The following is a 17,407-nucleotide window of genomic DNA, read 5'->3' on the forward strand; positions in this document are numbered from 1 at the left end:
TCTAATCTCTATTATTGTTATTATAGTGCCACAGTTACACAAGTCCCACTCCGGATGACTGTCTGTGAGGAGTTTGGTGTGATTTGCTCCCCGTGTCAGCATGGATTTCTTCTGGGTCGGTTTCTTCCGGGTTCTCTTCTTCCACAGCCCAAAAAACACATGTCGGTAGGTGGATTGGTGACTTCAAAGTGTGTGTTGCCCTGTGAAGAACTGGCGCCCCCTCCAGGCCGTGTTCCTGCTTTGCGCACAATGATTTTGGGTAGGCTCCAGACCCACCGTGACCCTGAACTGGGTAAGCAGTTACAGACAATGAATGAATAAACAAGTAATATCCCCTGTTCAGATGAACCCCCTGTGCCCTTCTAACCTTGAGTGAGTGAGATGAGATGCCCTGAGATCTCTTACAACAGCTGCACATTTTGTATTTTTTGTGTACCAATCTGTCACCATGTGGCCTAGGCTATATCTTTGCCAGCCTGAAAAAAGCAAAAAACAAAAATAAATAAATATATAAATAGGAAAAAAAAGAGAAAGAGTGAGAACCTCCTTGAAGGATGCAGCGTTTGAGCCCTACTCTGCATGCCTACCATAGCATGACCTATTTTCCAGACTCCTCCTCCATCTGAGAGCGAGTGTCAAAATATTTTACACCAGAAGAAGAAAAGCAAGAGTGAGGGTGTGTGGGACTGTGGGTGAGTGCTGGTGATGTATTCGGTGGCGAGTGTGGCATGTGTGTTATTTGGGGGGGATATCCCATGGTGAGAAGGTTTGTGTCAACAGGGTAGCAGACACACGACTGTGTGCAGGGTGGAGTAGAGGGACTGGGCTATGTCCTGTATCAGAGCACATGCTGAATAAAACATCAGAGAGAGAGAGAGAGAGAGACAGAGACTCATAAATAGTGTATATGGGCTTGTAGAGGGTGTGATGGAAGAGCAGAGGGGAGCGACCTCCAGCCCTGCAGGAGAGGAGTAGCCCAGCAAACAAAGAAACACAAAACAAAACAAAAAATGACAGATAAAGGGGAAAGGGAGAGAATCAGAGAGAAAAACGTAGGGAGAGAGAAAGAAAGAGAAAGAGAGAGAGAGAGAAAGAGAGTAAGTTCTGTATGTATTATGTACAAAGGTGTGTGTGTGAGATAACATGCTGAGTGAGGGTGTTCACGAGTGACATTATGCTGCTGTGTATTTGACTGAGGGAGAGAGAGAGAGAGAGAATTGGACTGTAGGATGAGATGTGGTGTGGTGGTTTAAGGGGTCTCACAACATGATGTGAGAATGTTTAGCTATGATTTGCTTTGATTTGTGTATGTGTCTGAAGTGAAAATTCTACAGGATCACAATTTAAATTTTGAAAGATAAAGAAATATGAAATGTATATGTTATAACTACAGAAAGCATATAATATAAATAACATCTATTGCACATCGGTTTTTTTGCAGTATATAAGACAATATATATATATATATATATATATATATATATATATATATATATATAAAATGACACTGGATCATATTTTAAGTAAGACAATAAGTAAAAAGAAAAATATTGCTGTAAATCAAAGAAAATGTTAGTGTTTTCAAATAAAGCATTTTAGCCTGCAACAAGCAATTGTTATTTTGCTCTCTTTATAGTATTATTATTATATTGTTTTTATTTTTTTTTATTTAACAATAGAATATACCATGATATATAACACAGTAGTATATATACTACTACTATATATATATATATATATATAATGACACTGGATCCTCTTTATGAGGGAACTTACATGCTACAAGCAACCTAACATTTTTCTGCAATCATTGTATATTACAACAAAGTTGATTTATGTAGTTATTTTTTTTTTTACACAGATAATTTTACAATAATCACAAGATTACCCTTTCAAAAACTATTTAATACCAACCTACAACCACAGTTTGCTTGTGAATGCAGCGTGATAAAGAATCTCTGTTCTTTATCAATGCACCGACCTCAATGACCTAACAATTCAGAAGATCCTGTGATAACTGGAGAAAATATATCAGGTTTGGAACATATTTTTTACTGCAGTGGACAACAAAAATGAGTTTTAAAAACAGCATTTGTTTCAGATCCAGTATTCCTTATTTGTGCCAGAAGCCAGAATGACAGCATGTCCACGGAGGTCTGTTAGATCTCAATAACTTTATTGCATTAGATTTAAAGGATATCATGAAGATATCTCAAACAACAAGTGACACTCTAAACTATTTTCATTTCCCAGTCTTTCAAGCCTCACTGGGTGTGACAAATATACAAAAAAAAATGGGACATTTTTTTATCCAATTGGCTCAGATTCCACCTATTACTTTTATTCACTAGGCACAACTCTGAAAAGCTTAAATCCGCACATTGTTTTTAGGTTGAAATAACTAATATTCAGTGTTTACTTCTGAAAATAAATGTTTTCTAAGAAACCATCTGGCATCAAGACAAGACACCCGATGCAAAAATGTTAGAATGAATATAAATAAACTACAACAAGGACAATTCAACTATACAATTTTATGGATTCTAATAAATAAAATTAATTTAAAATCAACAAATAAAACACTTTCTTGAAAGAGGTCTTTTGATCATATTATTATCCTTTGAGTTGTCACTGGAGCCACAAAACCACCATTCTACTTTATGTAATATAATAAACGGAAAATACAAATATTTATGCATTTGGTTTAACTTAATCAAAACATCAAGCTGCCATCAACTTTTAATTCACAACAAAAATTTAGTATGATAAGGAAAAATGGCACAGCAAATGTTCATGGCTGAATTAACATTTTGTAGACAAAATAATAGTCTAATAGAACACACTAGATAATTGTTTATATTAATATTTGTATAAGTTTATTAGTGAATATTAATATTCACATTTGTTTGATATATACATATGTTTATATCTATCAATTTATATATTGCAATATTTACATATAATTTTTACTCATATTGATCCAGTCTTCTAGGGTTTTGATTTTGTTATTGTTTTATCATCATGACTTCAGAACGCAAAGATTTAAACTCTGAAGCATTTTTTTTGACATTTCACATATAAAATGGGGTTTGGTGCGCAATGAGAATGTTGAAATGTTGAAAAAAAAAAGTTTAACAAGGAATTATACTAATATGGCCACTTAGATTTTCTGATAGATTATTCTGGGATTTATAATTAAATAAAAATGATGAAGAAAATCAAATATCACTAAATATCAAGTAAATTTTATTAAGAATAAAAATAAAATATTTTTATTAAAAATAAAATACTTTTATTAAATATTTCCTAAAATAATAATAATAATAATAATAATAATAATAATAATTATAAATCCTGATATATAGGTCTATAGATAGCATTTTTAATTATTTAACTGTTAAAAGAATGTTCAACAAAAAAAATATATATATATATCAATAATAATAATTATTAAAGGGCTTTTTCTTCTGAGGTTTTAGGGTTTCCCCCCTATTTTCAAAACTGATAATCAATGTGATATTCATTTTAAATATTAATATTATGCTTCATGCAGCATCTACATGCTTTTAAACCTGACTTGTTAAATTCTTTATATATTATCTGGGGTGGCAGATACCATACAAAATACATATAAAATACAAGGAAAAGCTGTGTTGTTATTTGGGATTGAAATGAAGTCTTTGTCCAGGTAATGACCAGTATTTATTTAACTCAGTTTTTGCTGCTGATACCTGGACTAATGATTTGCAGCTGATGTTGATTAAATATAAGAAAAAAAACTGCTATAGTTCTCATGTTGTCTGTATAAAGCAATGCATCAAGGGATAAGATTTCTTCAAAATCATTCCAATGTAATTGGGATGGTCAATTAAAAAGATATTAAGAAGAAATTGTTGTTCACAATGGCAGTCTGGCAAGAGACATAAAGACATGGGTTGTTATGTGGTGTTTGTTAACCAATGCAATCACCTAACAAAAACAATGGTTTTTCGCTTCCAGTTGCAAGTGAGACGGATTGAGGAGTTGTAAACTGACCGTGTCTCGAGCGGAACACTGCTGTTGAGGGCCCAACTCTCCTGGAGCTGTACGGACTCTGGAGTGGAGGGGCCGTCTACGGGGGCCGACGTGGGCGTGTGGCTCTGAGGGTTCCGCCGGCTGGCGTGGGTGCTGCGGTTCAGTGAATTAGCCGAAGACTGGTGGTGGTTGTGTGGAGGGGGAAGAGGAGGTCGTGGAGCCAGCTGACTGTGATGGCTGGACGGACCTGAGGAAATGTGTGAGAGAGAGAGAGAGACAGAGAGAGAGACAGAGCAGGGGAGAGGATTATTAAGAGAGGAAGGAAAAGAATGGCCTCAATTTCAACCACGCGCCACGTTCAAAACACGCAGCTGTTTGTGAGACTCAGGTTCACCACCTGGAACGGTGCTGCTTTCATGTCAGACTGATAAATTGCACAAATGTAATTTCTTGGCTTTCCTTTCAGATGTTTTAATGCAATGTGAATGGTGCAATAGAATGATGGAAGATGTGAAATGTCAGAAGTTTGAGAACACAGAGGAGGGCTGATGGCTGTGAAATGAGATCTGCACAGATAAAAGAGAAAAGAACCTTGAGCATCTATAGTAAAAGGTGTGATAAAAAGGTGCTTCGTGTTTTGGTTTTTATACTCCCACATCCAGTAAATTAAACCTCTGATCTCTGATTCATAGAAGACTGCCTAAAGAAAGTGTCTTATGAAAACAAAAGGGAAAAAATAAACATCAGAAAAAAAAATTAAATAAATCTAAATTTGAAAAGATTCAGAAAAAAAAAATCAAATAACAAATGACACAGCAAGCATTTTAGGCTTGTCGATTGTTAATAATTTTGAAGTAAAGTGTTTATATATATTTTTATTCCCATTGTAATTATATAAAATAGTGGTTTAAAAAAAATAATTAACAATTTAGCATATTTTGACCACTAATATTGATTTGGATTGCACTTCCCAACCATATTCTGAAAGACTTTTATATGTAAAAAGCATTTAAATAAATATTACATATTTATTAGTTATGTTTATATATATTATACAAACAATTATATATATATATATATTATATATATTATATATATTAATTATATATATATATATAATTAATATATTCTGACAGGATTATATAGAACAAAATATTGTATCAATAGATCCAATTGTTTTACCTCTGTACATAACAGATTGCTGTAGTTCAATATGCTTAAAGTTACACGGGCAAAACTATTATCATATTATAATCATTTTTAAAAACAGTTACAGTTATTGAGATTTTAGGGTTATTTGATCATTCATTTATATTTGATGAGCAACAACATTTATACAAAAATGCTAAATACTTTAGCCAGTGTAACTGAGGTGCTGATGAATGTCTATAAATTCTTTTGATTGCATTTAAAATCCTATCAAGTACACAGGCAGACAATAAGATTCCACAGACACTAAACACTTAAACGTGTGTTCTACTCAGACAATGAGATGAAAAAAAAAAATCAATCTAACACACACACACACACACACACACAAACGATTCTATACATGCTTGAGAAGAAGAAAATACTTTTTGCGGTACATTACATACAAAAGTAGTCTATTCAACAATGCTGGGAGTCTTACTTGATGTGGTATAATCTGTGCGGTCTACTATTAAAATTCAATTATACGCAATGACTACAACAAAGCCCTAAATGTATTCTTAACTTTTGTTCAACCTGTCTTTATTTACTTGAATACAAGATCTAGAGAGGGGGAGGGCGGGGGGAGGGGAAGAGTGGTGGTGGTGGGGGGGGTTCTTAACCTATGCATGGTTCACACATTCTACAATCAGTCCATGCATAAACTGTCTTTTCCTCCAATGTCTGGGCAGAGTAAAACAAATTCAAATTCATCCAATGCCATTTTCCCAACACATAGGACGGTGGGCCCTGCGAGGAGGGCATAAGCGAGGGATTCAAAGCCCTCTCCCATCCTGTGAAAAGAAAAAGCAGCAGAGAGATGAAAGAGGATTGGGGCCGAGAGGAGATCGGCTACGGTCTGAGGGCCGGGCCGTGTAATCTCCACTTGCACGGTGTGCCAGAGCCGGCCAAAAACAGCCTCGTAACAAACACAGTGAAGCCACAAAGCCTTCTGCTGTCGTTCCATTCTGAGGATGAGAGAACTCTGGAGGAACTCATGCTCCTAACAATAAGGCAAAAACACTGGATTATAGGTCAGCGACATGTCCATCAAAGCTGACCCTGGGCTGCTCTCACCACCCCCTTCTTCTAGAGCAAAAGCATTGTGTGAGCATTGTCAGACTTGCAGTTTTAATGTGCTGTGATATCCTTAGCTGGGGCTAAGTCTGAAGCGTCCTCCTTTGTTTTTCACACTCGGACTTTCCGTCAAAGCCCAAAATCGAAACGACAGCCGCTGAATGGCCTTGTGTGACAGAAGCCTTCAATAGAAACTCACGGATGTATAAAAATAGAGAAAGTGGGACTCCCTTTCCTTTCATTTGGGAGAAGAACATGCCAGGAGCCTCAGTGTGAAGTGGTCGAGGCAGACATAGACAATAGGGCTGCTCCTGTTCTTTTACATAACGCACCGCAGAGCTTACGGCGCTCTGCTTGGGAGGGGGCCCGAAGTCAGTACAGTAATGCTGAGATTACAGGGGACTACAGTTATTAGTGTGCCACGTCATGCCGAGCTTCGATACAAAGAAGCCCTTAATATGAGGCATAGTTCCTGCTGTGTGCGGTGGTGGTGGATGTGTTGGGGCTGAAGGTAGAAAAAGAGGAAAGAACAGCGAGAGAAGCAGGAGTAAATACTCATCCAACCAGGAGCCACTCCCTCTTATTCAGAGTGATTTAACGGATTAACCGATCACCAAATAAGAGATGCAGCAAGGTGGGTTAACCTTAACGTGCAAGGTGAACACATTCGTCCTTTTCACACAATCACAGAAATTTATATATAATTCATTATTTGCTTTTAGAAAAATGTTTAGTGATTCCAAATTCAGGCACAGAGCAACAAAAAACAAGAATTTGTTTGTACGTTCTCTTGAAGATTTATTTAACTGAAATAAAAATATTTCTAATATTTCCTTCCAACTACTTGACAGTATTTTGTAAATATAAACAAATGTTTAAATGTTATCCTGGCAACAAAACCCCAAAAGTCAGGACAGAGGCACGTTTACCACTGTGTTATATCACCTTTCCTTTTAAGATTTTTCACTTTTAAATCATTTGGGAACTGAAGATACTAATTGTTACAGTTTTGTGAGTGGAATTTCAATTTCCATTCTTTCTGAATACAATACTTCAGCTGTTTAACAGTCTATATTCACCACTGCTGTATTGACCTCTTTATGGTGAACTATAGGAGGCAGGTTTGGACTGTGGGGAGGCCGGTCAAGCACATGCAGTCTCTCTACAAATCCACCCTTTTGTAGGACAAGTAGAATTAGGCTTGGCATTGTGTTGCTGAAACAACATCACCTTGACAGCAGTGCAAGGCCTTGTCTAGCATAAGCTGAGATTTCTCTGGATTTCCTGAATCTTTATAGAATAATATGCAGCAGATGAGGGAAGACAATTTTATATGCAATTATGAGTTGAGAAATGTTCTTTTTGACTTGCTTAGCAATTCTCTCACACAAAGGGGAGTGCACAATGGGGAGCCATGACCCATCTTTACTTGTAAAGCTGATTTTTTTAATCATATTTATAATTTAAACAGTTATATTTACATGCTTATATAGAAATATTTAGGAAAATGTCCCCTTTATTTTTTTATTTTAATTTTTTTGGCAGAAATCTCTTTGTATTTATGTCAGTAAAAATAAATGCTCAAGAGAATGATGAAATTACAAAATGCCCAGATTTTCAGGAAATAATTCAGGGTAAAAAATGTAAAAATCTGGAAAAAATGTATAAAATTATAAAAAGAAAACTAACAAAGCAACCAAAGCTCAAGAGAAACCTGGACTGTTTTTTCATTTTTTCAAAATTTCGACTAAATCAAAATCAAGCCCACTTTTGAAAACACCATTTGTTTTCCTTTCAACAAGGACAAAAGGTGTCAGAAGAAAAAAAAAAGACCTGGCAATTGCCTAGAGAGAAATAGTGGCCTGAATGAGTCTGAATGGTGCCTTGACCTAAAATAACTGTCAGTTCTGGACCTTCCTTCAGCAGTTGGCATACAGCAGAGAATTCAGCAGAGAAGTCAATACCAAATTCTATGAATAAAGCAAACTAAACTCTACATAATCAAGTATAGCTCAATAACCAAATGCATTTTACAAGTCTTATGTATCATAAATTATATGCTCTACAGTCCGAGAGGATACAAATGAGACAAAAGTAAATTCTCTCTGTTATAAAAGAATATACCTTCGATTGTCCCATTTCAAAAAATCCATCTCTAAAACTGAAATGGAAGCCTAGTAATTATTCATTCAAATCTAAACGTCTAAGACAGAAATAGAAGAGCTGAGCCCTATTTTTCCAAAGTGAGTTCAATGTACTGTATATAACGAAGTTTCTCTCCAGGAACTTTATAAGTTTTTTTTTTCCCTTTCTTTTTTTTTTTTTAAGAACAGTCCTCACAGAAACCTCAAACAGGGCACAAATCTGCATCCGGGTTCAATTCTTTTAAGACACTGAGACTTTGCAAAGCTCAAATAAGGCAATGTGCTGCAGTCAAAGCCTGCTCCCTTTCTGACATTTCCGCTTACATCACAGGCTTTATGATATCCATTTTATTGGAACATGAAACAGCTGTGAAGCCATTCCGTTTTCTGCCACAAACATTCATTTATCTTCACCAGCTTCTCTCTCTCTCTCATTCTCTCTCTCTTCCTTTTCACAAACTCATGTTACTTTCTCCCAGAGCTTTCCGTTCCCCACCATTTAACAGTGTTTATGAATAATTGAGTTTTGAGTCAGTGAATACATGGCAGTAGGAGACAAAGTACTCTGCAAGCAACACAAGCAGGGAATGGCATGACACTGGCATGGAAAAAGGTCTACTCACTCTGCCTGTCAATTCTAGACTCTAGAAGCAGGTTTTCATTACTGTGATAATGATGTGACACATTTACATTAAAGGCAAATCAATATAAACATCGCAGGCACATTCATTACGTGAAATAAAAAAGCTCTATCTCACAGCACCAGAGACAAAAAAAATGTGTATGGCAAAATACAGAAAAAAAACAGCCTGCCTCAAATGTATTATAATCACATACAGGACCTCTCGGCTTCTTCAGAATACCGTACATTAAAAATACTGCAATTGGTAATAATCCAGTAATTGAATTTGTTACATCTTCTCACTCTGCTTTGCTCTCAAAGATCTATGTCATGAATAGAACAGCCAAAAGAAAACGAGAACACAAGAGAGAAACCCCACAAAACTAAGAGAGAAAGAAAAGGCTAAAAGCAATTACTGCTGGGGAGTCTGGATGGAAGGGAGAGAGGCAGCACTAGAGCTTTTGCAGGGCGGCTCGCCGTTGCTGGTGCATGGCGATGCTGAAATTACCGTCGCAGAGCTTCGCTAGGCTACAGGGCCCCACCATGACAGGGATTAAAATAAATTGCTCGACATGAGCGGTGGGAACCTTGGAAAAACAATACGAGTAAAAGCATAAATGTCAATTTGGAATGATAAAAGACACAATCTAAATGTGGCAGCAGGAGCCTGGAGACAGAGCCGGGGTAATGGAGCTAGCTGCTCTGCTACTGACTCAGACTGTTTAGAGAGGAAGAGAGAGTGAGGGCGAGAAAGAGGAAGAGAGAGTGAGGGCGAGAGAGAGAGTGTGTTTGATTTGTGGGTATCCAGTCTTTGTCTATCTTTCTTTCTTTCATCTGCTAATTCTCTGCACACCGACCAGCCAATTTTTTCTTTTTTTGCCTCTCTTTCCCCATTTCCCAAGAGATGACAACCAACAATATTCCAGTGTTTTACTGAGTGTAGACATGAGCACTTCAACAACCCAGTACCGAGTTCATTCAAACATCCTCCTTCCATATATAGTACATAAATAATTCCCCCACTGTTAGTAGTATTATTCATTTTAAAATCTACATATTATTATATAATCTGATATATTCATATCAGGTCACATAATAAAAAGACAATTAACTGAGCAAATACAAGCTATGTACAGCCTTTCAAAAGTTTGAGTAAAAATTCAGCCCATGACAATTTCTGCCCAAACCATAGTGGTTATTTGTTTTGATGAAAAAGAGAAACAACTGTCAACATTCTTTACCAAAGTTTAAAATTGCAACAAAGTGTCAAAACCCAAGACTTTGCAAATCATTTTAATGATAAAAAATGTCAGAAATGATTCTTTCATTGTCCTGTACCAGTGTGCATAAATGTGTCAACATAACCATTATATGGAGCTACTAAACATTTTTAATAAAGTACATAAGATATCAGATCTATGATCGCTATTCAGGCTGAATATCAAGAAGAGGTGTAAGATCTAACTCTAGTGCAGGTTTGACACTGCTGCTAAACAGAATTCTACTCAATATGCAAAATTACAGCAGAACAATAGCAGAAAATATAGTCCCAGGAAACACAGACTACCTGAAGATGTTAATCAAATGATACTATTCACAAATAACAGTGCCAAAGTGTGTACGTGTCAATCAGTTTCATTACAAATAAGAGAGCAGTAGGGACATTTAAAACTATCATTACCATCACACATTGCTAATGAATATTTTCAGATTCACTGAGAGCATAAACCGATTAAGTTTAATAAATTAATTAAATTGGTCTGCCTTACAGACCACATAAGCAACAGAGACCACAATCTGGACGATCTGGAATAAAATAAATAAAATCACTAATATAATTAATCACATTTTCACCTGGAACCTATCAAACAAACTATATAACAATTCTGTCTTTTTTGGCAGCTGAACCAAGGGAAAATGGCCAAAACCCAGAGTTTCGGCTCCTTCCCCACTCACATTGAAATGAGCTGTGGCTCATTCTCATTTAAAGGAACTGGCACTGAAACCAGTCATTCAGAACAGGGCTGTTTAGATAGGAAGTTAATGCTTCTGTGATGACTTATCTGTATGTTTTTGACTAAACCATGTCACATATATGGAGATCGTCATCGAACACTGTAAACTTGTGGAAAAGAGACTGTATCCAAGACATACATGTCCTGCTAATTCCTTACGAGCTGAATCAAGTGCTTTAAAGTATAAAAAACAACAAATTCCCAGAACTGAGTTCAGAGACACGAATATGTAGCATTATGGACCATGTTGTTTAAAAGAGCAGTTCTCAATTCTTTTTTAAACAACCACCATTAAGATGACTCTCCCTGGCCATTTTGAAGGCTCAAGGGGTGTTGGGGTTTGGGGAAGCTTCATATTGTCTAGGTCCTCAAGCCTATCTGAAATTTTGATCAATGAAACTATTATTGCCACTGTCACTTCTTTTCACTTGTTTAGAACACCTCAGTGAACAAATCTCCAGCTTATTTCAACACTGACAGTATGAGGTTCTGTCAATTGGAAGCAGAAAGAAATAATAAGTGCACTGATAATCCAAATGAGCACAAGATATTTTAGAAAATCTGAGCAAGACATATTTTTGCAAACTCCATTAATAGCGTTCTCAATTTAACGCCTTGAAAGTCAGCCTCACAAAAAATGATGTATGGAAAAACGCAACATTGCCTTCAGAGGTCTGGCAAGTTTAGGGTTTTCTGTTTTCATATTAATCCAGACAGAGAGATCACACAAAATAGACTGATATATTAAAGATCACTAGAAGGAAATACATAGTACCTGAAAAGAGGTGAAATTGCATAGGTGTGTGTGTGTGTGTGTGTGTTTGTGTGTACGTGTGTGTATTTGCGTCTGTGCTTGTGGAAGGCATGTTTGAAAATTTTGGGAGAATCATAATAAGCAGGAAGAGAAAGAGAGAAGAGTGAGGAGTGAGCAGTGAGACTTCCTTAACCTTCCTCTTGTGTTAGGGTCTTGACTGACTCGTTTTTAAGAATTAAATGCATAAAAGTACTCCATAAATTTGTTTATTGCATCAAGACTTTTTGACTTGTCAGTAACGTTTATTTCAACAAAATTATATATATATATATATATATATATATATATATATATATATATATATATATATATATATATATATATATATTTACTAAATTATAAAATGCTCTTGTTAAAATTATGGCTTTTCTGTTGTTAGGGTCAATTTCGACCCAGGTATAATTTTAAATCTGAAAACAAAAACAAGTGCCAAATCTGGAATCATAAACACACTATACACCAACAGCCTACACCCAGCTTCTCCTACAACCACTCGAGCTTCAGTTAGGGGCTTCTATCTTTGTCTTTTTCACAAAACAAGGAAAGACAGACATGTCCAGACATGTAAGGCCAAGTCAGTTTGTATTTTGTAGAGTATACATCTCCAGTTTACAGTGTCCAACAATGAAAAATGAACTCTTTCATAGATTAAGAAGCCTAACAAGGTAAACAAGAGGTAAGAAACATATTGATTGATAATTAATTGTTTTTACAGTATCTTATTCCTGATTTAAGACACGAGTCAAAACCGACCCATTAACATAAGAGATAGTAACAGAAAGCTAACACAGGAGGGAGTTTAAACAGTTAATACCCAGCACAAAGTCATATTTTACAATGGGCCAACATTTTAACTTGACTATTAACAGACTATCTTGTGTTGACATGGCAGTCAGGTAATTGCAAAAAGTGCATGGGTCTGATGGCAGAGTGAGCAGTGCGTTAGATCGGTTTTGGGCTCAGTGAGAACTCAGTAAGTGTGGATCACTGTTCAATGCTTCTAAAGAACAGGGGATATGCAATGGCCCAAGGACAGCTCATCTTAGTATGGTCTCTGTGGATCTTCTTTTTTTCTTAAGGATTAAATTCAAATAGTAGAGGAGAGAGAGAGAGAGAGAGAGAGAGAAGAAAAGGAGATATTAGGAGATTTGAAATATTCTGCTCACATTTTTTTTTTTTGGCCTTGGACACTCATCTGGACTAATTAGAGTGTAATAACAGCCCCCTTACGCAACCCTGAGAACCAGTCTGCAAATGCATCCTAAATGCAGCTTCAAACATGTCGAAATTACATTCATTATGCCACTATCATGATTTGTGTCTATAATATAATTTATTCAGATGGGTGGGTGACACGTGAGAATTTTTTTTTCCTTCAGCGGTGCTTAAATGAAAACTGAGCGATCAAACATTCAAGGCACCACACAAACCTCTGGTGATTTCCTTGTTAGGATTTTTTCAATCTTTTTTTCCAGAGTGAAGAGCCACCAAAAATAGCTAGGAGAAAGAGAAACAACATATGAATAATGCATCAGTAGTATTAGCACGCTAAGAGAGTGTCTCTTTCCAGGAGCTGTGAGCAAGGTGTTGTGCAGGAGAAGGGAGCACGGGCAGGGTAGAGGTGTAGAAAGATAAGGGAGGAGGGAGATTGTGAGAAAAAGAGGGAATGTGAAAGAGGACAGAGAGAGGAAGAGAGAGAGAGAGAGAGAGAGAGAGAGAGAGAGAGAGAGTTGCAAAAGGGGCATGGTCCACAGACAAGTGTTCTCAGCTAGCTGCCTAAATCGCCTATGTGGATGACACATCTGACTAGAGCAGGGTCCATCACACTGTTCTCACTAATGCTGCAGGAAAGGCAAAGACACACAGGAGAACATCAATGCATACCAATTACACCAGCACACAAGCCTGCAGACTAGATAGATCAGGTCACATTCACTTGCACTTAATGCAGGAAGATATAGTGGAGAATGTGTTACAGAAGTTGCACAAATCCTTGCAAGTCTGTTTTACATTCAGCATTATGTCTATCATACCTATGCTGATATACCTCAAAGTTTCTCCATTTACTTGTTCAGAATGTCTGGAACACTTTGCAAACTTCTCAAAAGTTGACAATTAATAGGTGCCTTCATCAACTACTGTTGCTGAAGGTGAAGTGACATATGGAATGAGACAAGAGGCTTGTGATGTATACAGTGGAGGGACTGGAACCTTTAGAGACAGTTTGAAACAAGGCATTTTAATAAGGGATGAAATTGCTGTCCCACTGCAAAACCCGCAAGCGCCATGTTAAACAGCTTTGAAAAAAACATGGTGTGGAACACGTCATTTTCTATCTGCAATGTTAACATTTATTTAAAAAATGTGTTCAAAATGGATTTTCAGCATTTATCCTTTAGTGATAAACCAAATTTTCTAACTCATTTTATGTGTAAACTCCACATTCTCTAGATTGTTATTTAGGATTATAAATGAGTTTATAACGGATAGGAAAGAAGTAAAAAAAATAATAATAATAATGGTAATATTTTTAAATATATATAATAAATTATAACTGTAAAGTGAAGACCCATCCATCCATCCATCCATTATCTGTAACCGCTTATCCAATTTAGGGTCACGGGGGGTCCAGAGCCTACCTGGAATCATTGGGCGCAAGGCGGGAATACACCCTGGAGGGGACGACTGTCAGCCCATGTCACTGAATACTTTTGTCTGTTCAATCTTTCAACTTTTCCAGTTCATAAAAAGGCATGATAATCATTTGATGAGCTAGATTAGATTTTTCACATGTTGGAATGCTTGAAACTGTGCTATAATTCGCTTCATTGAAAAACTGATCAAACCTTTGCCCTAAACAGTGTCCTCAAATTTATTACCTAGACATTTTAATTAGCCAGGACTCATTTTCATATGGCAGCCTTTCAGTGCTGCAAAACCAGCTTGTGTGACCACTGAAGGTTTTAGTTAAAGAAAATACATTCACTTTTAATTATATGCATTACCCATAAGTACTAAGGACTCAAAAAGAACACTGCTGTAATGACAAGAAATGTGCAATTTTTAGAGGATAAAAAGATTGATCCCCTGAATATTTAAAGCCTGGGAGCAAGGACTAATTCCTCTTCATTTGCGTATGTTTAGGTACAGTTTCAGTGCAGTCCCTAATGTATAAAACATTATTATCATCAACAATCAAATGCAGCACATCTTAAAGAGATGCCGAGTTTACAATTTGGCAAAATTTCCAAAATCACTGAAGTTACTGTGAATATATCAAGGTTTGGACGATCTTGAAATTTGTGATTAATATTAATATTAAAGGTCCCTTTAAATCAGGGTTTTTCTTCATATTTTAAACCCTGGAGAGTGAGATGTATCCTCAGCGTAATTAACCGTCTGTTGGCATAAGAAGCTTGCAAGGAAAAATGGAATATTTTCTGAACAGATTTATAATATGTGTTTTATATTGCATATTACATATCTGTGGTAAACAGTTACTCATCATATGAAGGTATGCTGCAGAAGCTATAATTAAACACGTCAAGAACAGGGCAAGATTTGCTGCAAATACGAATATTAAAGTATCTCTTATGCTGCTGTGTTTTATGAAGAGATAAGAAGAGGTGATTTTTATGTTGTATAAACCTCAGTGGCACTAATGAAGGTCATGCCGTGTGAGCTAAATTATCATTGCATTCTGTTAACTTATTATTATTCTTTGGCATACCTGAATGTCACCTTAAGAAACCTTACTGCTAAATACAGCCTATTATTAACAAAACCTTTTTTAAAAAATAAATGTGAATATAAAACACAAAATAAATCAACTCCCAGAAATATTAGAATATGACTGTTTTAAGAAATGTGTAACCCCCCCCCCCAAAAAAAAAAAAAAAAAAAACTTCACCTAGCTAATGTTTAATATATTTTATTCCAAAGAATTTGCTGCTTTCTCAATGATATTTAAAATAAATTTGTGTGAATAAATATTAAAGTATTTTTAGTTTTAGCTCATTTTAGTGCCTTTCACACTTTTTATTCTATTCCAACACAGTTTGTTTCCATTAAAAACATATTTGGGTCAATTAAATAGAAACCAATACAAGGAGGGGGGGGGGTAGAAAGGCAGAAAGGTATTCAGTATTGACAGCATATGTAAAGCTTATTGTAGCTTATTATTTTGAAAAAAAAAACAAACAAAAAAAAACAATAACACAGTAAATAAATAAATATTCCAGATATTATAATGTGAGCGAACTTCACAGTTTCTGAATCTGTGAGTGTATTCTATTCCTAGCATGTTTACTTTGTGTATGATTGATGCTGCTGCACTGTACTATAATGCAATCAGCCTGAATGCCAACCACAAGAGAGAAAATACAATTTTTATGCTAAAATTTGCAACTTCCAAAGCAATTCAAATAACACTCTGCTCCACTGCTGATACCTGGAAAAAAAGCTTATCTTGTTAAACACTGGCATTTCAGCAAAAAAGACATTTACTTATTATTAAAATCAGATTTGGGTAAAATAAAGAAATGGTATTTGCTGATTTCCAGATACTTGAAAAGAATAGGATTTAAACAGAAACTCAATTTGAATGCTACATGTTAAACTACATTCTGTATGGAAGAAATGTGCAAGCCTTGTTCAACTATGGCCTTTGGGAAAAAAATGGATTTCACTTAACACAAGCTATAAAGCTTAGGTGAGACTATTGTTGACACCTGTGAATGGGTAATGTGTTTCAGTGTCATTCACCATAAACATCACAGATCTTTACAGAACTCTCTAAAATGAAAGGTCTCCACGTCGTATGGACTGGAGTTCCCAATACAGTTTAATCTACTAACCTAATGATGTGGAAAATGTGGAAAGTATTTTATAGTTTTGCTACTTTTTCACAATGTTTGTAGTTTTTCAGTTTTAAGCGAAATTTACTCCAACACCATGTCTGTCACTGGCACATCAATGACTGAATTTATTTCATATTAAAAGAACTACACTGCTGCTGTTTGAATAAAACGTAGATCTCCATTTTGGCATTTGATATTACAAAGTTACAAACTGCTAACTGCATTATGTCCAAGAATAAAAGTGTAAATGATTAACATTGTTTTAAATAAAATCCTTGGTATACATCTATATATATATACATCTATATATATATATATATATATATATAAAATAGTAGACACTATTTCATGGCATATAAAAAATATAAATATAATAAAGAATACTGCTAATTTAAAAAATAAATCAATAAATAAATTTAAAATAATGCAGCCCCAGTCTGTCATGAAGGCAAGAGCAGGCCTGAACTGATTCATGGAACAGTCTGAGATTAATGACTGGTTTCACGGGCTCGTTAAGTAATGACAAAGATAACATAATATGGTAGGTATGAGGAGTTTTGGGAAACACTTGCACTTTAAGAGATAGTCTTAAAGATGGAGTTTTATGATGCACTTAGCACTGCAATGCTTTCGGGAACCTAGCTCCAGACGGTTTTACAGCTTAGATACAACAT

The 17,407-nt window shown here is 35.7% G+C and overlaps 1 protein-coding gene across 1 annotated transcript in view; it reads right to left on the reverse strand.

Moving 5' to 3' along the window:
• Window positions 1-17,407, reverse strand: part of tenm2b (teneurin transmembrane protein 2b) — a 101,787-nt gene that overhangs the window by 71,373 nt on the left and 13,007 nt on the right. The window contains exon 3 of the mRNA XM_066646730.1: window positions 4,036-4,261. Within this exon, the coding sequence (XP_066502827.1) occupies window positions 4,036-4,261 (226 nt within the window). The remainder of the gene's footprint in view (window positions 1-4,035; window positions 4,262-17,407) is intronic.

This window comes from Hoplias malabaricus, chromosome 15 (genome assembly GCF_029633855.1).
Source record: "Hoplias malabaricus isolate fHopMal1 chromosome 15, fHopMal1.hap1, whole genome shotgun sequence".
NCBI lineage: Eukaryota > Metazoa > Chordata > Actinopteri > Characiformes > Erythrinidae > Hoplias > Hoplias malabaricus.